General features: G+C 37.7%; 1 protein-coding gene across 2 annotated transcripts; it reads right to left on the bottom strand.

The window, feature by feature from the left end:
- Nucleotides 1-32: 32 nt before the first annotated feature.
- mertka (c-mer proto-oncogene tyrosine kinase a) lies at nucleotides 33-22213 on the bottom strand. 2 transcript variants are annotated; one of them, XM_017464664.3, is made up of 19 exons: nucleotides 21959-22213; nucleotides 20115-20394; nucleotides 18188-18288; nucleotides 17919-18089; nucleotides 13388-13474; nucleotides 13152-13267; nucleotides 12760-12943; nucleotides 12084-12229; nucleotides 8746-8881; nucleotides 7858-8005; nucleotides 7212-7300; nucleotides 6479-6574; nucleotides 6256-6336; nucleotides 4437-4541; nucleotides 3555-3673; nucleotides 2938-3041; nucleotides 1801-1960; nucleotides 1472-1608; nucleotides 33-1127 (listed from the first exon to the last, which is right to left on the bottom strand). In XM_017464664.3, the coding sequence occupies exons 1-19, from the start codon at nucleotides 22023-22025 to the stop codon at nucleotides 698-700; spliced, it is 2757 nt and encodes a 918-aa protein (XP_017320153.1). In that variant the 5' UTR covers nucleotides 22026-22213; the 3' UTR covers nucleotides 33-697. The 2 variants fall into 2 exon arrangements, with proteins under 2 accessions (XP_017320153.1, XP_017320154.1); XM_017464665.3 differs by having other exon boundaries at nucleotides 4437-4529; nucleotides 21959-22212.
- Between the last annotated feature and the right edge of the window lie 145 nt (nucleotides 22214-22358).

Genomic DNA, 22358 nt, shown 5'->3' with positions numbered 1-22358 from the left:
ATATATATATATATATATATATTTTCCCAATATAAACAAAAATATAGTTTAATAACAAGCAACATATTTATATTTGCAATTAATTTCAGAAACACCTGTTACACATAGCAACACAATTTTAAAATCGCTGGACTATTCATGTACATCATATTTCCAACTGCAAGAATATATATATTTAATTTTATGTACATAAGATCTGTTAAACGTACACCGTTAACAATACTATTGCATTATTTTTGAGTTTGAAATTGCAGTGAATCCCTCAAAGCCTTAAACATCTGGCTGATATCCTTATGTGCAGAGTAGAGAAGGATGGAGTCACTTTTTTTGAGTCCCCCCCAAAAAGCCTTCCTTGTGCTGGATGGAAGGTTATTTTCGGTCTACCTCAGCTTGATCTAGACACAGATTTCTGTAAAGCAGATTTATGACAATGTCTACTGAGAAGAAAAAAAAAAAGAAAAAAAAACTTACACAAGTGAATTTAACTAAATTGGCCATATATACTTACGGTGGCAGAAACACACCAGCATCTATGTTTCCATATATACTTTCACACACTGCTTCTAACCTGGTACTTAATAATCAAGTCAAATTAGATATCATTTGAAGGTTTGTAGCGGAAGATTCCAAAAGGAAAAATCAGATTTTTTTTTTTCAGACAAAACAAAATGTAGCTGTTAAGTTTGCAGTTTGTAGTTCATAGCAAATGTGTTGTCTCACTAGAGACTTGATGCAGTTCTGTTGAGTCAACAGCGTTCTGCTCTGAATTCGTCGCAGGTAAAAGTAGAGTGTCCACAGTGCTGCTCTGTCCCGATGCACCAGGGTCCTCTGAGGGGACAACGATAACGTAACGGTCATCGTCATCTGCAGCCGAGCTCTCGTGAACGTCCACGGTCACTATGGAGGTGTCCATGGTCTGGCGACTGAAGGATGGTGAGGAGGTGAGAACAGGGCCCTCTAAGGGTACCTGTGCCAGCTGTTCCTCCTCAGAGACAGTGGTGTTGATGTAAATGATTTCCCTCTTGTCAGAAAACTTCTCTGCCAGCTTCTCCAGCATCTCCTTCACCTTTGAAAAATCAGGCCGGTCCACAGGGTCGGCACACCAGCAGCTTAACATAATGTTATACCTGCAAAATGCAAAAAGTGCTGATTATATTGTAGTGACAGGTAACGGCCTTCATTCTTTACATAAATATGAACACATACAGTGGTGATGCATCTAAATACAATGCATGGATTGAGTCACAAGGACGACTTTGTTGCTTTTAAAACCTTATGCCTAAGGTTTCCGTAAAGAAACAAAGTTAACAAGCAATGTGTACACTCAGAAGGACAGGTTTCATCTAGACATAAATTAAGCATAGTCCTACACTACAAATAGATTTAGAGAATCCAGAACAAAAACATTAAACTTGTGCTTGGAAAATTCATGTCAGTGAGGAAAAAAAAGACAAACATCTAAGACACTCACAGTTCATCCAAGCAGTCATTTGGCTGCTTCAACCTGTGGCCTTCCAAGAGGTAGTCATAAATCTCGTGGTTTTGGACACCAGGGTATGGAGTCATACCTCGAGTAGCTATCTCCCACATGGTTACACCAAATGCCCACTGAGGGGAAACACAGAAATGATCATAAGTAATAAATATGTGAACAAGCCACTGAGCATCAACATATTCTGCACTCCAAATCCTCAAGGGTCACGGCGCTTTAAATGTCAGTGTGTTATCTGTTCTGACACAGTAATTGAGTGGACTGGCAATCCATTCTTAAACTGAAATCAGTGTGCAGATTCTTCTTACCACATCACTTTTCACGGTGAAGACTCGGTCCGCTAGACTTTCCACAGCAATCCACTTTACAGGCATCTTGGCTATCCTGCCCTGTCTGTAATAATCTCCACTGTAAATCTTCTTTGACAGGCCAAAGTCCGCCACACAGACAGTCAAGTCATCTCGTAACCTAGTAAGACATATACAGGAATGAGTGGGAAAAAAAACCATACATAACATTTCACACATAACAGTCTCTAGAGTTTACACAGAATGGTGCAAAAAACATTGAGTGAGCGGCATTCTGCGGAAAGAAATGCCTTGTTGATAAGAGAGCTCAGAGGACAATGCCCAGAAGGATACAATAACTCAAATAATTACTCTTTACAACTGTGGTGAGCAGAAAAACATCTCAGCATGCACAAAACATCGAACTTTGAGGTGGATGGGCTACAACAGCAGAATACCACATTGGGTTCTACATCTGTCAGCCAAGAAAGGAATCGGAGGCTATTATGACCACAGTAAAACTTTCTTTTACTTTCACACTATCCGTTGTTACCCAGATGAGGACGGGTTCCCTTCTGAGTCTGGTTCTTCTCAAGGTTTCTTCCTTAGATCATCTACAGGACTTTTCCTCGCCACCGTTGCCACCGGTTTGCTCAATGGGATAAATTCACACACTTAAAATCTGTGTCCCGTGTTTATATATTTCTGTAAAGCTGCTTTGAGACGATGACCGTTGTTAAAAACGCTATACAAATAAAATTTAATAGAATTTAACAGGCTTATCAAAACTGGACAGCTGAAGATTAGAAAACAAAATCAACTGTTTTTTTTTTACCCGAGTCTTCTACTGTCCAGTTTGGGTGAGTGTGTTTTTAATGTAATTTAAAAGTTACTATGAAAAGTTCATTTTAAAGCAGAATTAATAATCTAATTTCTTTTGCACATTTGTCCAGCCATCTGCTACTCCTTCCCATATTAACCGGGGTGTTTAATTAATCCAGCTGCACCTAGCAAGCAACAAAATATTAATGACTTTAATTTTACAGTTACATTTCACAGTGATGAATTGAGGAAAAATATTAGAGTGCTGCAACTTAAGCTATAAAAAATGTAGCTGTTTATAAAGAAAAACAAACAAACAAAAAATGTAGTACTTACATGCAATTCCGTGCTGCAAGGTCTCTATGTAGGAAATTTCTGCTGCTGAGGTATTCCATTCCCGAAGCAATGTCAATCATAAACCTCAAAAGAGTTGGGAGATGCTAGGATAGACACAGTGTACAAATCATATCTCATACACATACACATTTGACTTACTATCCTTCCACTGCCATGATTATTAATGCAACAATTAGTGCTCTGTCTACTCCTAAAGCTAACCATAACCTTAATCTCAGTAACCGTAAGGAAATATTTTGGCTCTTAGGTTTTTTTTTTTAAACAAAAGCTGCAGTTTTTGAGAAATAAATAAATAGATGAATAAATAAATAAATAAATAGATGAATAAATAAATAAATAAATAAAATTCTTGCAGCAAAATGTCACCACAAGGCAAAAATATCACATTCATATCCTTCTTGAGTCATCTGGTCTTTAGCAATACATAAAACTACCCCCAGACCCACACATACAAACTTTGTTAACTTAAGAGTTAAAACAGTATAAAAGGCTAATTTCATAACCAATCCCCCAAAAAACTAAATGACATTGAATTTAAGCAAAAAATAAAAACAAAGCACAAATGCAGGAAAAAAAACCCCTAAAAGTTAACATACCAATGGACTGCTTTCAAGCCGGGATCGAAGAAGAAAGCTGTGCAGGTCTCCGTACCTCATGAAGGGAAGGATGACCATCGGCTTGGGGAAGTGGCCTGGACCCACATCTAAACATACACCTGTATGAATGGGTCAAAAAAGAAAGCTGAAAAGAATATGTTCCAACATGACAACTCAGTTGGCCTGCACAGAGCCCTGACTTCAACCCCACTGAACACCTTTGGGATGAACTGGAATGCTGAGCACACCCCAGGCCTCCTCACCCAACACCTCACTAATGCTCTTGTGGTTGAATGGGCAATCCTCTCAGCCATGCTCCAACATCTAGTACAGGGGTGGGCAATCTTATCCTGAAAGGGCCGGTGTGGGTGCAGGTTTTCATTCCAACCAAGCAGAAGCCACACCTGACTCTATTGATAGCCAAGATCAACTGATTAAAGAGGTGGAATCAGGTGTGCCTCCTGCTTGGTTGGAATGAAAACCTGCACCCACACCGGCCCTTTCTGGATAAGATTGCCCACCCCTGATCTAGTTGAAAGCCTTCCAAGAAGAGTGGGGGCTGTTAACCCAGCAAAGGGGGACTAAATCTGGAATGGAATGTTCAGAAGCCCATGGGCTGTGATGGTCTGGTGTTTAGCATAATATACAAAGTTTCCAGTGAAACAGAACGCTTCAGACAAAAGTCCTTCATCAGCTGTGCAAGCCAAGTGCTTCTGAAGTTGTAGAACTGTAATATATACAGTGTATGCATGTATGTATATAGGGTAGTAAGAAACATGATGCTTACTAGAGCTCACTGATTTTTATTAATCATTTTTGCATACTGCGATGCAAGAAGCATTTCTTCAGACGACATACAATAACCAAAAACTAACATCTTACCTAGTAGCCGAATTACGTTGGGGTGGTTAAAGTCCTTCATGCAGGCAGCCTCATTCAGAAACTCTTCAATCTCCCTCTGAGAGAAATTATCCACTGGAAGAAAAGCTATACTTTGGTTAAACGTTTCCGCTTTTAATTAAACAAATTGTAAAGGGGTGGCGAGTCCTATTTAAATCCATATAAACACAGGAAAAATCCACATACACAAACATACTGTATACAGTTATACAGTGCATCATTATTAAATATTTCAAGAATAATATGAAAAATATTTATTCCTCCACTGGTTAACTGTGGTTATTATAACCTTTTTTTTTTTTTTTTTTAAAGAAAAGTTCTTTAGTGATTGCTTTGCCACTTCTCACACACAGCACACAGACTACTAATGACTCATGTAAACATTAATGGACAATATGTAAATATGAATGAAATTAAAATGTCAATAATACAGTGCTGTGAAAAAGTATTGATTTCTTCTGTTTTTGCTTACATCTCATACATCTCAATTGTTTCAGAAATTTTAAAATCTAAGATGAAACAAAGGCAACCTAAGTAAACACAAAATACAGTTTCTAAATGATGATGCTATTTATTGAAACAAAAAAAGTTATCCAATACCAACTGGACATGTGTGAAAATGTATTTGCCCCCGTAGTTACTAATTCCCCAAACCTATGAAACTGCATTCATAATGTGGTTCAGCTGGACTAGACACAACCAGGTCTGATTACTGCCAACCCTGTTAAATCAAATCAACACTTAAATAGAAATTTTCAACAGCATGAAGCTGGTTAAAAGTTGAAAGAAATTCCAGAAATGATGAGGAAGAAGGTATTTGAAATACATCAGTCTGGGAAGGGTTACAAAGCTATTTCAAAGTCTCTGGGACGCCAAAGGACCACAATGAGAGCCATTATCTCCAAATGGAAAAACTCGGCACAGTAGTAAACCTTCCCATAAATGGCCGACCATCAACAATTTTTCCAAGAGCACAGCAACAACTCATCCAGGAAGTCACAAAAGACCCAACGACAACATCAAAGGAACTGCAGGCCTCTCTTGCATCAATAAAAGGCCACTGTTCAAGACTCCACTATCAGAAAGACACTGGGCAAAAATTATACCTACAGTCAAGTATGTGTGATGGATGTGGGGATGCTTTGCTGCTTCAGGGCCCGGGCAACTTGCCATAATTGAAGGAAACATGAATTCTGCTCCCTACCAGAAAATCCTAAAGAAGAATGTACGGTCTTCAGTCCGTAAATTGAAACTCAAACACAACTGGATTATGCAGCAAGACAATAATCCAAAACGTAGAAGTAACTCCACCTCTGAACAGCTCAAAAAAAGCACAATTTAAAAGTTTGGGAGTTGCTTAGTCAATGGGGTGAGTGGCATTCCCCTTACATCCCTCTATATAATCTTTTTTTTTTTTTAATCCACCATAGCATTTTTGGTAAAGGATAACTTTGCTAATTATTCTGACAAAATTCTCTCACTCACTCATTCTGGTTGCAGTGGCTCTGGAGCTGATCGTTGTAATACTGGGTGTGAGGCAGGGATACACCCTGCATGGGGCAATTTATCTTAGCTAACCTACTGGCATGTTTTGGGGAGATAAAGGAAACCAGAGAACCCAGAGGAAACTCATGCGAACAGAGGGATAACATGCACAGAAACTTCACACAAACACTAACCTGAGCTCAGGATCCAGCCTGGGAACCTGGATATGTGAGGTGGCAACACCACAATGCTACCCAAAACATGTACACAGACATTTCTAATTACCATTGCCAAATAAGTGTTGAACTGGACTTACATTTCATTGTCTTCACAGCGACTTTTTCTCTCGTTCCATCAGGCCAAGTTAATTGTCCCTCCATTACGGAACCAAACTCCCCTGAGAAAAGAAACATGTCAGTGATACAGTTTTAAAAGAGATACACCTGAACACCTTGTTACATCTTTACAAAAAATGTGGTTTCACTGTCCATAAAACTCAAATCCATTCTGCTTGAAATCAGTGCTGAACTGGTTATAACCTTCTCCAAGGACTTTTCCGATGGCAAGCAGATTTCTTAAAATCATCACATCCTGAAGCTTGGTCTGAAGTTCTTGACTGACACCCAGGTTTGTGACTAGAAGGGCAAAGCATATTGAGGTTAAAAATTGAAATTGCAATGTAGCTTTTAACCAAAATAAATAAATAATAAATAAAATTAAATCAATCAAAACACTGATGTGCTGTATGACTGGATTAATAAACAAGAGAACACAGCTGTGGCTCTGAATTACACTACAACATTAAACTATATGGAATAACGATATAAGCACACACATACTGAATGCTGAGAGGTTTTCTGGATTTTATGTTTTTCTGGGTGCGTTCTCTTTTGCTCTTTTGTTGAGGTGACTGATGACCCAAAGTATTCTAAGGCTTCTAATAACTCTAATATAATAATAATTTAAAAAAAACCCCTTGTATATTATATATATATATATATATATATATATATATATATATATATATATATATATATATATATATATATATATATATATATACACACACACATATACACACACATATAAAATTTATATATAATCAGTGTGTCTAATAAAACTGCCTCATGTATATATACTAATATACTCTATTAGACTTACAATCTGCTAAAGTATTGTTGTACAGTGTTGTTGTACAGTGTTGGCAGATGTCCAAAATAATTTCCATCCTACTATAAGGCAGGGAAACAAAGCTGATACTGTTTGACCTACGTGTAATTTCAACTGCCGATCGATTGTAGGACCTCTGAGGTATGTACTCAACGGTGGGTGAAAGCTTCGCTCCAATTCCAAGCAACCTCCTGTAGGGGGAGGCAAATATTCGCATGAGACTCAAAGAGCCAAAAAAGAAAACCCTGCAAATAACAGCCATCAAACTAGTGGCCATTTCAATGAAAAGCATAATTAATCAGGCTGCTAAAGTATAAATTATCTGCCACTATGAGCATAGGACACATTCTTCTAGGAATCTGGTGTGAGTCAGAGGCTCCATAGTGGATGCCAGAGAATGATTGGGGGGGGGGCCTGTTTTTATTTTTGTTCCTGACACAAAGCTGTCAGTGACTCTTAGGTTATTTTTCTCATGTCTTCAAGAGCTACAGTATGTAGAGTAGCAGCTATGGGGAAAAAGAAAAGTATGTATATTTATTGTGTGTATTTACAGAACTTCAGACTACGGGACTATGAAAAAGATATCTATTAGGATTTAGGCAGCTAACAAAAAGAAATTAATATCACACGGGGTCCAGCCACCAAGCTGTTGGGCGTGATTTTTAGATGTAACTGATGCACAGCACTTTTTAAATAGGGTATTTTTAAGTGAGGTAAGACGGAAGATCAGAAGTTTATCCAAACTCACCTTAGTTGAGTCTCTAGCATCCGGGTACGCATGCATATAGCAAAAAACATCAAACACATCACAAGACAGACACCGCAAATGATTGCAAACACAATGTACACAGAGTCTGAACCATGTGCATCTGGACTGGAAGATGGGGAGGGCATATCTGGAGAAAAAACAAAAACAAACAAACAAAAAATAATATCAATAATATGGTATGATGATCACTCAATAAGATCATATAATGATCTTTAAGGCTCAGAAACACAGGGTAACTTTAGCAATCATTTGTGCCCAAATCAGCAGCTTATTAAGGGCTCATGGTTTAAAGAATTGGGTTCCAGATAAATGAAACTGATCTCATTTGCTTGTCATATCTGTGTTCACTGATCTGATGTCTTTAAGAGTACCCAACTGTCATTTCTTGATTTGTACATGAATCAGCCATTCATGTGGCAGCAGCACAATGCAGAAAATCATGCAGATACAGGTCAATAGCTTTAGATAATGTTCACATCAAATATCAGGATGGGGGAAAAGTCTGATCTCTGTGATTTTAACTGTGGCATGGATGTTGGTGCCAGATGTGCTGGTTTGATTTACTGGGAATTTCACACACAACAGTCTGTTTACACTGAATGATGCATAACTGCATAAATGAGCAGGTGTAAGGGTGTTCCTATTAAAGTGGACAGTGAGTGTAAGATTGACTGGGGGTTGGCATCATTTCTTTGTTCTTTCCAGTCAAATAGGAAATCTCCAAGGTGAGTAAAAAAAAATCAAGGTGGGGTATTCTATGCAACAACAACAACAAAAAATCATTAGGTAGTTTCTAAAATAAAGGAATTACATATCGTGAATCCTTGCCCATTAGTGACTCGCAAGGTTATTAACTGAGGTTCTCACCAATCACTGGGACAAAGACAGAGTAACGAGAGCTTCTAACTCCACATCCAGCCTGTGTGCAAGCCATCACTTCCACAGTATATGTAGTGTTAAACTCCTGCATGGCCACTGCTGCCTGTGTAGAGATACTGCGAATCTGAGACACACAGATAAAGAGCTCAAAGTTAGATTACACATAGAAATGTTTTTTTTAATTGCAAATTGTCCTTAAAAAAGTCTCCTTTGAGGAAAATTGTGTACACAGAAATACCAGCCCATTACAAGGACTTGATTTCCAGGCATACAATATTCAAAAGGAACTAATTTAACACATGCATCAGTGGAAAAAAAAAAGAAAAAGAAAGGAATTAAATTAAGTAACTGAAGTTCATCTTTTGAAGGTCAAAAGGTCATCTACTGTTTAAACTGGGGAATGGAAAGGAACAATGCTGACTTACGACATATCACAGTCACAAGATGAGTCATGCAGAAATACAAAGTGGCAAACTTTAAGGAAAGAGGAAGAAAGACCATTTCTCAAAGCACGCTGGAAAAACAGACAGGCATGTGACAGAAAGACAGCTCAGCTTGGCACAATCACAACTGTACCTTCTGTTCCAAAAGCATGACAGTACATCAGCTAACACAGCTGACGAGAAATCATAAAGTGCATTACCGAACAGCTGGATCCTTAACCTTGGCTTGAATGTTATGGCTAATAGTTAATTCCCCATCGACAACTCGTCTTTAAACATGCACATAACAATGATGACACACCAGCTAAATTAAAGCCAAGCAACAGGTGTTAGAGTGCAATCAGGTGCAGTTACACACTTCCAGTAACTGGTGTTATACAACAGTCATATTGTGAATCACTTCTAGAGAAAAGAGCAGCACAATTTGCTTTTCACTTCCACAGTGAAATTCTATTCAGTCAATGATGACTCATGGTCCAGAGACAAAAACCTTTCCATTTCCACACCGTCCTTTTCCCTTGCCAAGGGAAGACTGATATTCAATATAGAAAAGCCACATAAAACACTCGCTTCTTTGTGAATATACAGGGTGTCCGAAAAAAAGTCGATGATAATGTCCACAAAAACATGATACAGTGGCTGAGAAAATGTGTAGCGCGTAAGGGTGAACATGTAGAGCATATTGAAAAGAATAAATACAAATATATATCTAGTTTGCCTCTTGTTGATTCCTAACTTTTCAGACACCCTGTATAAACTATTAGATTATGCTAAATTATATCATATAAATGATTATGATGATATATGATGAAATATATGATAAAATGAGGTCATCTCTCATTTAAAAACAAAAAACAAAAAACAAAACAAAACAAAAAAACCCTTTTCCTGATAATTACTAATCAAAATCACAAAATCTGTTTCCTTTTTCCTGAGAATAGTCCAGCTACTTTAGTTCAAAGCTACAAAGAAATTATCCAAGATGCAGGTCATAGTCCAGGTAAGGAAGCTTTTACTCAGTGTGCTATATCAAGCTACACAAAAACAACTGCATAATTACGGATATGACAGTAATTTCACTGGGAAGGTAAGTGGAAAAAAGATAAAAACATCAATAAAAGGCTTGATCATGATTATGCATCTTCTAAAGATTTACTATAGCAAGTGACCAACTTGCATTTGAAACATTTCTGCAAAATATAAGGACTAGGCCTTTCGTGCCGGAATATGAGTGTCAAATTACTTCTCACTAATACACTGACTCAATGTAATATGCAACATAACTTACATTTGTAACATAAAATGTAATATGACCAATGTGAGCCAATGACCTTTTTTTATTTTTATCTTTTATTACTCACTGTAAATGTTGAAAGGCATACAATGACCCAATCACTATACAAGCCACAAAGTGTGTATCTAAAGTGTGTGAAGCAACAGTCTTCTCTAGTTAATGCATCAAAGTGATATGTGAGGAAAATACACACATAAAACATGAGAGAAGCCTCATACTTCCACTGGATTTGCAAGTTGTTTTGTTCCAGTTTGTAGACACAAACAATTCCCACTCTCTAGCTAAGTTCCCCCGTCTCACAACAGCAGACGGGGTGAGAGCTTATACGTGCTTCCTCTGACACACAAGAAGCTGTCCCATCTTTTCAATCTGTTGCTCATGCAGTATCACAGGGGAGATAGTAATGTCATCTTCCCCACCCAGACAGCCAATTATCCACAGATAACATCGTCAGGATTCAAACTCCCAATCCCAACACCTTACTTTTGATCCACTCAGAAGCCCAAATCTGCTAGTTTTTTTTCGCAGTCAAGAAAGAACAAATCCAGGGGGTCTTAATGTAAATTTGCAGCACATACAGAACTGCTAAAACATAAAACATTTTAGGCCAGCTTTAAAGGTGATGTTTGTAAAAAACTGAAAATGTTTTAAGACCTGTAATAATCATATCATCCAAAAGATGCCTTATAAAGATCTGCAATATTTTCATGCATATTTTTATTCAGCATATTATTTCCTTTTAAAAAAAAAATCAAAAATAGGCTTCACCCCAGCTGAAATAGAGCTGCTAAGTTCTGCCCTTTTCCCCTAAAAGACAACTCATGAGGTCGGTTGACAAGGAAGTGTCAATGTTGATAGTATTTGTTCCTTTAAATAAAAAAAATTCTTATGAATTTCATAACCGTTTGAGGCAAAGGATAGATCAAAAGCTTGAATCTCAACGATGCCATGGGGAGCCAAAGAGGCAAACCTGGCTGTTACGCTGCCCTGTGATGCAGCAAGAGCAGCAGTTCTAAGATCTGAAAACTGCATTTTCGTTTTAAAACGCTTGCCGTCTACACTGCCGTTTTCAAACGGTTTCCAAAAATTGCTTGCCCACACTGAAATGTCTGAAAATGCTTACATCCCTATACTGCACATGCGTAACAACGTAAGAAGCTTTGGCATGCGGCATTTATTTATTTATTATTATTCACTCTTTTTTAAATATACTTTCCGTCTCTTTGAATTGTGAGTGAATATTCCGTCCACTTTGAAAAACTGCAATCTGAAGGTTGTACAAAGTAACATTAATCTTAAACACCGCTATCAGACTGGCTAGCAGGCATAACGGCTACAGTACATTGACCACCATCTTGTTTGTTCTGAGTTGAATGGGTCACATGACTAAAAATTCGTCAATGTTTCTGAATATCTCCGTTTTCTCAGGCCAACGCAAAAACAGCATTTTCAAATTTACTTCTTGTGTCTTGGAGGAAGCATGCGTTATCCTATACCAGGCCGAGTTGGTAGACGTCTTATGGTAGGGGAGTGAATTGAAAAGGTTTCTAAAACTTCCCTCAACTATAAATAACAAGAAAACAACTAACCTTATTGACATATATCCCATCATTGACAATGACATCATATCCTTGTAGGATCCCGTTTATCTTGTCGGGAGGAGGAGGCTCCCATCGTACCAGCAGCATGGACTCATTTACATGAACAGTAACATTCTGAGGGGCCACTGAAGGGACTGAAAACATTGAATAAGTCTTTCATTTGATAATTCGTTGCACTGAAACCAAGTTAAAATCCAACACATAGCTAACATGAAGACAAGTGGTGATGTAAACTACAACATTTCCAGATATATCTTGTAATCATATCTGTGCCCCTTCACCATGTAACCGCAAATGTGAGACCAGTCTTGAAGTACTTCAAATATCTCAGAGCCATTCCTTTAGGAATACAAAGGAAACAATCTGAACACACCCTATACGAAAGGCACATTTCCCCTCCAAAACCACTCCTACTCCCACAAAGTTTTTCCATAAAAAAATGTGCTGATAGATTGTGACTTTATATCTATTGAAGCATTATAAGTAATTAAGTTATAGTTTCATAATTTCATGCAATTTCATTAACAATTTATATGTTTTCTTATTGATATGTCAATGAATCTATTGAAGTTATATTCTAACGTTCTACCAACATATTGGTCTAACCATCTTAGCCCAAGTGACATTGACAGGTAAGTCTGTTTAATTCGAACAGAACACACACCTCCTTCTGTTGTGTTGGTCTGGACCCAGGAGCTGGGTAGCGAGGGGCCAATCTCATTTGTGCAGTACACACTCATGTTATACCAGGTCATGGCTTTCAGGTCAGTGATCTCGTAAAAAAAAGGAGGGATTGACACTTTGTGCACCTTAGTAGGGCTGCCCGACTCTCTGACCAGCTCTCTCACCTAGAACAAAGACAAAACATCAATTATCAGATAGAAATGATTTAATATTAATATATTTTTAGGTATTCATCTAATTTTGACTGTAATCGCTCAACATCCAAAATTTCTTTAGGCTTCAGTGACTTCAGTAACAACTATAGTAAGAGCTATACTGTGACTTATTACTATTAAGATCGCTACACAACTCATGTCAAGTTAAATTATTTACAGTGATGTGGCAGTCTTTCAGTGGGGAAAAGCCATCATGTCCAGGAGTCCAACTTAAGTTTAGTTTGTTTGCTTCACGTTTCACCACAGTAATTTTGGAGACCTTGGCTGGAATGTCTGAAACAAATATGCAAGACAACTGAGTTGAGGCTTTGGCTTCATGAATCTTAACAGATTTTCAACTCCAAAGTGGGAATTTTGTTTGAATGCAAGCGAATTCAATCCATGATGTTCTACCTTTAATGTTGACCTGAGCCTCTCTGGAAACCGTGACTCCTTTGGTATTGTGAGCCTCACAGCTGTATTGAGTGGGCGAGTCCACACCTACAGACATGAGAAATGATAGTGAATTATATCAGAATTAGATCAATGGGAAATGCAGTTGAATATTAGGATATCATTGTGATGGTATCACCTTGTTATTGAAGACAGTATTCACATTTTGCAATACCAGTAAGACAGTGTGAATATCAGCTAAATCCAAAAAGTGGAACTAGGTGTTGTTTGTGGGAAAGGTTCGACTGACTACACTGAAAAATTCAAGATCCTCTTTCACATGTACCTACATATTTTGCAGTGTGTGTGTGTGTGTGTGTGTGTGTTTGTGTCCAAACCATGTTAACCCTTAACATGGCCTCAGATCACTATTCAGGCCACAATGAAGGCCAGTGGCTTTGTTTCCAGTGGGCAAACTAAACCACTGACAGGGTATGCAATTCTCAGTCTGAACATGAAACAGTACCAGGCTTTCTTTCTTTCTAGCCCTGTTTCCCAATCAACCCAACACCATACACTCAGAAAAGAGCCTGCCAAAGCCAGTGACAGCACAGCCATAATATCCCTTTTGTCTTCGTTTATTTGTCACTTTTTTGCCATGCTTGCACAGAAAAGCTGCCACAATGGGTCTACTATTGCTCTCCCTTTTGTAATAAACAGGAAACTGTTTGTTTGATTGTTTACATGGGTCAAAATATCAACCATATCCATCTCAAGTTCAAGTTCAAGTGGCTTTATTGTTATTTCAACCACATACAGCTGGTATAGTACACTATGAAACGAAACAACGTTCCTCCAGGACCAGGGTGCTACATAAAACAACACACTAACCACATAAGATCTACACATTTTTACAAAGTGTACATGCAAACATTTGCTAACAACAAAAGACAGTACAGTACTACTAAAACAGGACAATAGGCACAATAAGTGACAGTGTAGCGCCAACCAGTTCAGTTTTAGTGTGGAAGTGTCCAATATAACAGGTGGTGCAAAAGATAGGTGCCGAAGAGTAACAATATAATTTAAAAATGCTATAAATATAAACATACCATGCTATGTTATGCCAAATATGGACATAACAGTTATTGCAGTAGCAGCCAGGTAAAGTGTATCATAGTGACCAGAAATTATATACAATATTTTTTTTATAAGCACAGTAGCAGCAAAAATGCAATCGAGTCAATGCAGGAAGGTACAAATATTGAAATGGAAGTGTGATGGCATTCCGAAAAGACCAGATTCGGAATATAATTTCAGACTATTACAAAGTAGCAGCTCCACTTTCAGCCGAGTTCAGGTGAAAGCACGTAGTAGAGGAACAAGTAATAAAGATTACATTACATTGCTTTTTCATGTACCATTTCCCACATGACTATTCTCTCTCTTGGTGAATACATAATACAAGTGGGTAGTGCATATGTCAAAACTAAAATATGCTTGATAGATTGTGTAATTAAACGCACTAAACAGACTGCCCATTTAAGGGAAAGTGGAACTTGCTGTGGCACTCCGATGTTAACAATCTGGTAGCGGAAATACCCAGTGACATTTCCAAAGATCTGTAAATAAATGTAATTTCAGCAAGAGTGTGGTTTGGTTAAAAACAACAATGTTTTTCTCATAGCATACAGAGTGCCTGGTAAGCATTTATGGGGGAAAAAACAATCTTGTGTCATATGCTGGTCAGCAGGCTAGAAAACAACCCTCACGATCACTTCTAACCTGTTAATGTAAAGACACACCAACAGCTTTCTCTGTGTGTATGTGTGTGTGTGTGTGTTACATAAGAGACATATAATACCAGAAAACTGAATGTTTATTGCAATGTAGACTGCAGAAAGGTGGGTCTCATTACTTCAGTAAAGATAATATAATGCCTAATTTCTGTGAGTGGAGCCTGCTATCATTTGCATATTGCCTGACTACTCTCGAACATTTCTGCATTCAGGGCCTCAATGAGCCCTTTTGTGTGGCTAATCTCATTCTCTTGTGCACGCCCGTTCCCCCATTCCACACACTCTCTGTCCCCTCCCCCGCTTTCCATCTTCCCCTCGTCTATCGGCACACACGCCCTGAACAATGCAAAAAATGTGACCTTTAACTTCTTTGGTCCCACTTTCACAACATCGCAGTCTTTATTGTTTCTAGATGAGTGGTTTGTTGTTAAATAGAGATAAATGAACTTAACCAGAATTTTAACAGTGTGTATGTAGTCTTACTTTAACAAAGCTGCAGGAAAGCATCTCATTAAGGCATGTCGAAGAAGAAGAGGAAACGTCAGAATCACTGATTCAGCAACACTTTTCGAGTGCAGTTGACAAAACATTTTACGTATAACAGAACAGAATAACGAATACTAACTAATTACTGCAAAATTACAGTGTAGACATTGCAGACTCACAGATGTCTTGCAACCTGACCTCAACCTAGAAAATGCTTTGTTTACAATGTAGTTTTTCTCTGCCTGTATCAGATTTCACTGGTGCTTAGTGCCTACACAATCTCTAACAGACTGCCAGTGGTTCACGATCACGTTTTTGATAAATCAAAGTCCAACTTAGGGATCTTGTACAGCAAATTTCACCAGTGGCTCAGTGTTTTCCTTGGCTTTAAATCCCCTACACTGTCACTGGGGGCTATTGTGGTGGAGACAGCAATAAAAAGTCTCGATAATTATGTTATTGACTTATCATAAGATATATGGACATGACCTAGATAATTTTTGCTGACGTTGATATTGCCCACTGTGTTTACATGTTTGTTTGCTTCTTTACATAAGCAACATTTTAGCCATTTGCACTGCTTCTGTCCTCTTGTCTGCTCTAGGGCTGTCAAATTAAAATTAAAATTTTGAATAATTGTCGACTTTAAGATATAAAAAAACAACAACACACATTCGAATGCAAAAACTGTGTTCATTAGATTGTAAGATGTGTAGCAAGCACTACCACAGATTTTAAATTAAAAAAACATACTGTTGAAAATAATGACACCAAGATATTAACAATAAACTAAATGTTTTTTGAAGAAGAAAAATGTAGAAAGAATAGTTCTAGTGTTTCAAGTAAACCAGTCATAGTCAATAATGTCGGGGATTGAGCCGCTTAAGCTGGAGCTGAAGCTGAATGGTGAATGAACAGCGATAAACTGAAGTGCTTTACTAGCGGGTTAATTAACTCAACCAAACGCATCCTGTACACATATGAGGTTAATCAGACATTTACACAACATAAACATAATATTACAACATGCTTCTGCACAAAATGACACGAACGCACTAGTAAACTTGAACTTAAATATAAGGTGCTAGTCATGCTGCGGATACACTATTTCCATAACAATGCACTAAAACACGGACAATGAGTAAGTAAAGCATAAAGAATTCACAATATTGTATTACACTGTCTGAATATTCATTAGAATCAAAAGGTTCATTGTTCTTTGAAAAGGTGTACTTGCATTATATTATATAAATATTATATTATCATTATCAGGGGCATAAAACGCTCTTAAAATGACAATAATATCGTTTATCCGAATTATTTCTGGGACAATATATCGTCAAACAAAAGCAGTTATTGTGACAGGACTAAGCATGCTGTCAATACAATGCAAGAACTCAAGAGCATTGTGAGTTCAGGAAATGTTGCAGTTATATTAAGCTCTTTTAGAACACTGTGGGAGTGGTAATGTGGTTATATAGGTATAATACAGCCAGGCAGATGTGTATGACATAGTCTGACTGACAACATCTAAACATCCAGGGTTATTCACAGAGGGAAAATACCTCCCAAATACTGATAGCCATGTTGTTATTTCATTGTTTTAAGATTCTGTGTGATGTGGCTATGTGTCATATATGTGACTCATTGCTTTTTTGCATTTTTCTTTTCCCTAAGGAATCTGATTATACCACCTCATTTCCCTTTGAATACTTAGAGGGTCTCACGTGTTTCCTGTTGTTTTAAACAGTTTGGTAAGTGGTGGAATATGAATGGCGTGAATAATCAGAACAGCAGGATATCATAATGCTCTGTTGCTGGCTTAAAACCTATAGAACATACCAAGACTGATATATGTATTTTTCAAAGCCATTCATGCATCCAAAAATCACCGTTACTTGTCCTGTGTACTTCTTTGTTTCATTTGTCATTTAGTTTAAATGCTGATAACAGACACGACACTTCACGCACACACAAATATTTTTCGTGAATATTTGGGCCAGTTTGGAAAGATACTAAGCATATTCAGCATACCCATATTCTATAATATATATGGGAATATGGGATATGGGAATCTCTCCCATAATTCTGAGATCAAATCAAACCACTTAATGTACACTTGAATTAAAACCTTTCAAATTGTTTAAATCTGGTTTACAAAAGTTGGAAACTAATGCCAAATCTTAAGGAGACCAACGGTGATACTCACTGCCGGATTAACAAAATCAGCAAGAGCAAAGTTTGAGATCCACTTACAAAATGCTTACCTGGGATAGTTATGGTGCTTGGAGAGAGACTGGTATGGTTTAACCTCTGGCCTTGGAGAAGCCACACAATAGTGACAGGATTCGGGGGACCCACAGCCTCGCAGGTCAACGTGAAAGAGCTGCTCCTGCTTACATTTACATCACTTGGCTGTTTTGTAAAGGTTGGTAAACCTGCATTGAGACAACCAGATAACCCGAGTCTATGTTCATAAACTCTCACTAACATAAGAACAACTTTCTGAACAATGTTAAAATAATAAGGAACTTACCAGCAACCTCAACAATGATGGGATTTGACTCAATCACTTTGTTACTGACGCTCAGTCTGCACTGGTACTCACCAGAGTCAGCTCGCTGAACGCTCTTAATACTGTGAGAAATCAAGATTCAGAAAATCACATCAACAGCATATCACCTTCTAGACAACTTTGACAAGGAGCCAAGATCAAAAAGTACAATTGTTTATTTCTAAACTTTCAAGCACTAGGACAAAAAATATTTAGCTCTGCCCACTTATGTTCTTGTGGTGATTTTTTAATATATGAAAGTAAAAACAGGGTTTTAGGCTAGGTTTTTAGCCTAAACCTCATGAACCTGATGATCAAAATGATCAAAACATTTGGCATTTGTAAACAATATTGCCACATTACATCAATCGATCCTACTGGACCAAGTATGATCATACAGTGCCCTCCACTAATATTGACACCCTTGTCAAATATGAGGCTGTGAATTTTTGTTCAAACAATTCAGAAAAATACTCTGCTCTCATGGATCAAACAATGGAAAACACAACACAGGTTTATCGAAAAAATATATGTCTTTGTTAAATATATGTGCATAACAATTATTGGCACCCCTATGAAGTCATATGAGATATAATAAAAATATATTTGAAGTATATTCCCATTGATATTTAAAAATTTTTAGTACACCTTGTTCAACCATGACTTCCTGTTTCACAGGGATATAAATATGAGGTAATACATAGGCCAAATTCCCTTAGACATTCATAACAATGACAAAGGAGTATAGCTGTGATGTGTGGCAAAAGGTTATTGAGCTTCACAACAACATAGGAAGTGGCCATAAGAAAATAGCACAAGCATTGAAAATGCCCATTTCCACCATCAGGGCAATAATTAAGATGTTCAAGTAAACTGGAAATGTTATGAATCAAGCTGGAATTAGACGCGTTTACTGTCTCAATGTACTGTGAAGAGGATGGCTGGAGTGGCCAAAAAATCTCCATAGATCACAACTGGATGGGTTCCCTTCTGAGTCGGGTTCCTCTCAAGGTTTCTTCCTCTTAAAACATCTTAGGGAGTTTTTCCTTGCCACCGTCGCCACTCAGTGGCTTGCTCAGTTGGGATAAATTCACACCTTTAATATCTGTATACCGTGTTGATATTTCTGTAAAGCTGCTTTGAGACAATGTCTATTGTAAAAAGCGCTATACAAATAAAATTGAATTGAATTGAATTGAACTGGAGAACTGCAGAAGTTAGTTGCATTTTGGGTCAGAATTTACAACTACAATTCGAAGTCACCTACACTTCAAGAAAAAAGCTCTACTCTTATCCAAAAACAAATGTCAAGAGTCTTCAGTTTGCCAGACACTACTGGGACTTCAAATGCGTTTGGATTCGATGGTCAGATGAAACCAAAATAGAGCTTTTTGGCAATAAACACAAGAGGTGGTTTTGGTGCACACAGAGAGGTAGCCATATGGAAAAGTACCTCGTGCCCACGGTTAAAAATGGTGGTGGCTCTTTAATATTTTTTTTTTTTAATTTGAAGGATCTGGAGAGATGCTGTATGCAGGAATGGTCTCAGATCCCTTGCCATGTATTCTCCAACCTCATCAGGCATTATAGTAGAAGACTCAGAGCTGTTATCTTGGCAAAGGGAGGTAGCACAAAAGATTGACTAAACAGCGTGCCAATAATTGTTACACACCTATATTTAACAAATATATACTTTTAATAAGTGTTGTGTTTGCAATTGTATGATATCCATGAGAGCGAAGTATTTTTGTGAATTTTGATAACAAAATATCAAAAGGTTAAACAATAAAGACAATTTTTCACAGCCTTCTTTGCTCACATTTACCAAGGGTGTCAATATTAGTGGAGGGCAGTGTGTGTGGTCATTCTATTTCCTCAAGGTTTATAAATTAGTTTCTGGTTTTCAAACCTGATAATGGACATCAGATTTACTGTTCCATGACTGTGTACAGCGGTCTGTGTTCCATCAAGTATCTCCTTGCCATCTTTGAACCATAGGATACTCAGGTCCTGTCCCATGTCAGCAAAGTCAATTGAGCAGTTGAATGTGACCTCAGAACCCTCGAAACACTGGATGGTGCCCACAGTGGGTTTGAAGTGTAGTTTCCGGATCTCCTCCTGAGACAAGTGCACACTGGGTACTCGATCGGGCACCACCAAGGTTTCCAAACCACCAAATGGCCCCCCACCTGAAGGTGGCCAGACACAAGAGACACAAACGTGCAACTCAGCAGTTGACGGACAATATTATGTGGTAATGTCAAATTCAGAGCAATTTTTCAGAGAAATATCACAATACCCAGCTTTTAACATGTTCTGGTATACTTTTTTTTTTTGTTTGTTTACATCCCACAAACTTGCTGACACACATTTACATAATATTTTACAAAAACCCTCACAACTGTGCTATCGTGATCATCATTCAATCACCATTCAATCTGTGATGAGCTCAAAGCCTTTCAAAACCAAAGACAGTTGTCTTCTAAAGCACCTCATTTTGATAGAATTTTCAAGCACTATCCTGTTCATAATAATAATAATAATAATAATAATAATAATAATAAGAGGAAGAAGAAGAAGAATAGTTCACTAGAATACGAATTCAGTTAAAGTTTGAAAATGATGAACTGAATTGTTTACATATGTAAATACGGTGTCACTTTGTTTACTGTTAATTGTCCAGACTGACATTTACAGGTAAATGTGTACTACTTTCTAATAATAATTTTGGCATTTTGCAATTCTTTCCTAGCGTTTTAGCCACTGTTTCTGTCTGTGGCACTTGTCTGTAGTAACAAACTACATCAACAACCCTTCTAGGCTGTAAACGTTCCTATTTTCAGTCCCATCAAACAATTCATCAGCTTTCAAAGCTTCAATGCCCAGCTCAAATGAAGCCAAAGGAAACTGTCCTTCACGACTGAGATCTATTATCAGAGGAAGCATATTGTGTTGACTGGAAGCTCTTAATACAAGTGAACTCACATCTATTAGACACTATGGAAAGGATATATACTCAGTGGACAAACTTTTGAACAACTTCTAATTTCCCCATGCTCTCTAGACTAACTTAGTAGTAAAATGTGTATGGGTAACTATTTTCCTGTGGTTCAAATGGATTAAATAACGAACAATCCTAACTGACCAAAAAATATGAACTTGACTAAAAATGCAACTCAATTTTGAGAACAGATTTGTGCATTAAGGTCAGTGAAAAATTACCCACAATTCCACACCTTATATTCAGAGCTAACCTAAATGGCTGTTAATCCACTGGATTTTAAAGTTGAAAAGTGTGGTCTATTTTGTGATTTTTTTTTTTTAACTGTGTTAGTTGAATTAATAATAAAATGAACACCCAGATGACAATTGCTATATCTGATGTTTTTAGGTTGTTAATAGTCTGAGCTGAATTCAATCATCTGACATCTTCATGATTCTTGTATTATAGGATGGCAGAAATAACTTATCAATTCGTGCTATTTGAAAACAAACCTAGTCTAGGACACAAGACACTCCAGTATATTCTCAACTCATTAACAATTACCTTTGCAAATCAAGTTTAATAATAATAATAATAATAATAATAATAATAATAATAATGAAAAAAACCGTAAATCACTGCTTTGCATATATTTCCCCCACTGACAGAACACCACAGACAGAACACTTTATCCGCACATTATTATTATTTTTTTTTACCGACAGTCATTAATGTTAGTGTAAACAGAGCACTGAATCCCGATAACTTACCAACAGTCAAACTGACCGAACACGAAAAAAACCCAAAGACGAGCAGCTTTAGAACTTCTGAAGCCATAATTAAATCCTTTCGTCCACCTTAAAAACGAGCACGGTTCTTCTATGGAGTGCGGGTTACAGCTAAACCCAGTTAGCACACGCGCGTTTTTCCACGCATGTTTACAGAAAACGTGGAGCGAGCTTCTTCCAGCAGGAGCGACCTTCTCTCGTGCAGGTTTTAATGCAGCAGAGGTTTTCAGTGCGTTCCAGCTGCTCGCGCCGCTTCAGCAACACGCGCGCCATCTCGCGTTAACTTCGCCGTGACGTCATCCGACATCGACTTCCACTGACGCAGACGACTTTGCTTCATTTCCATCCTGTACAGTCAGTCCATAGCCATAACTTTCCTCAG

Source organism: Ictalurus punctatus, chromosome 3 (genome assembly GCF_001660625.3).
Source record: "Ictalurus punctatus breed USDA103 chromosome 3, Coco_2.0, whole genome shotgun sequence".
NCBI lineage: Eukaryota > Metazoa > Chordata > Actinopteri > Siluriformes > Ictaluridae > Ictalurus > Ictalurus punctatus.
The sequence above is the reverse complement of the archived record's forward strand: the minus strand, read 5'-3'. Positions and strand labels throughout refer to the sequence as shown.

Excerpts from the sequence above, each read along its gene's own strand:
- mertka (XM_017464664.3), bottom strand. The coding sequence starts at position 22,025 with ATGGCTTCAGAAGTTCTAAAGCTGCTCGTCTTTGGGTTTTTTTCGTGT. Across the intron at positions 6,575-7,211 it reads ATCGGCAGTTGAAATTACAC|TCACAAACCTGGGTGTCAGT; the intron begins GTAGGTCAAACA and ends TTGCCCTTCTAG. Across the intron at positions 6,337-6,478 it reads CGGAAAAGTCCTTGGAGAAG|GGGAGTTTGGTTCCGTAATG; the intron begins GTTATAACCAGT and ends TTCTTTTCTCAG.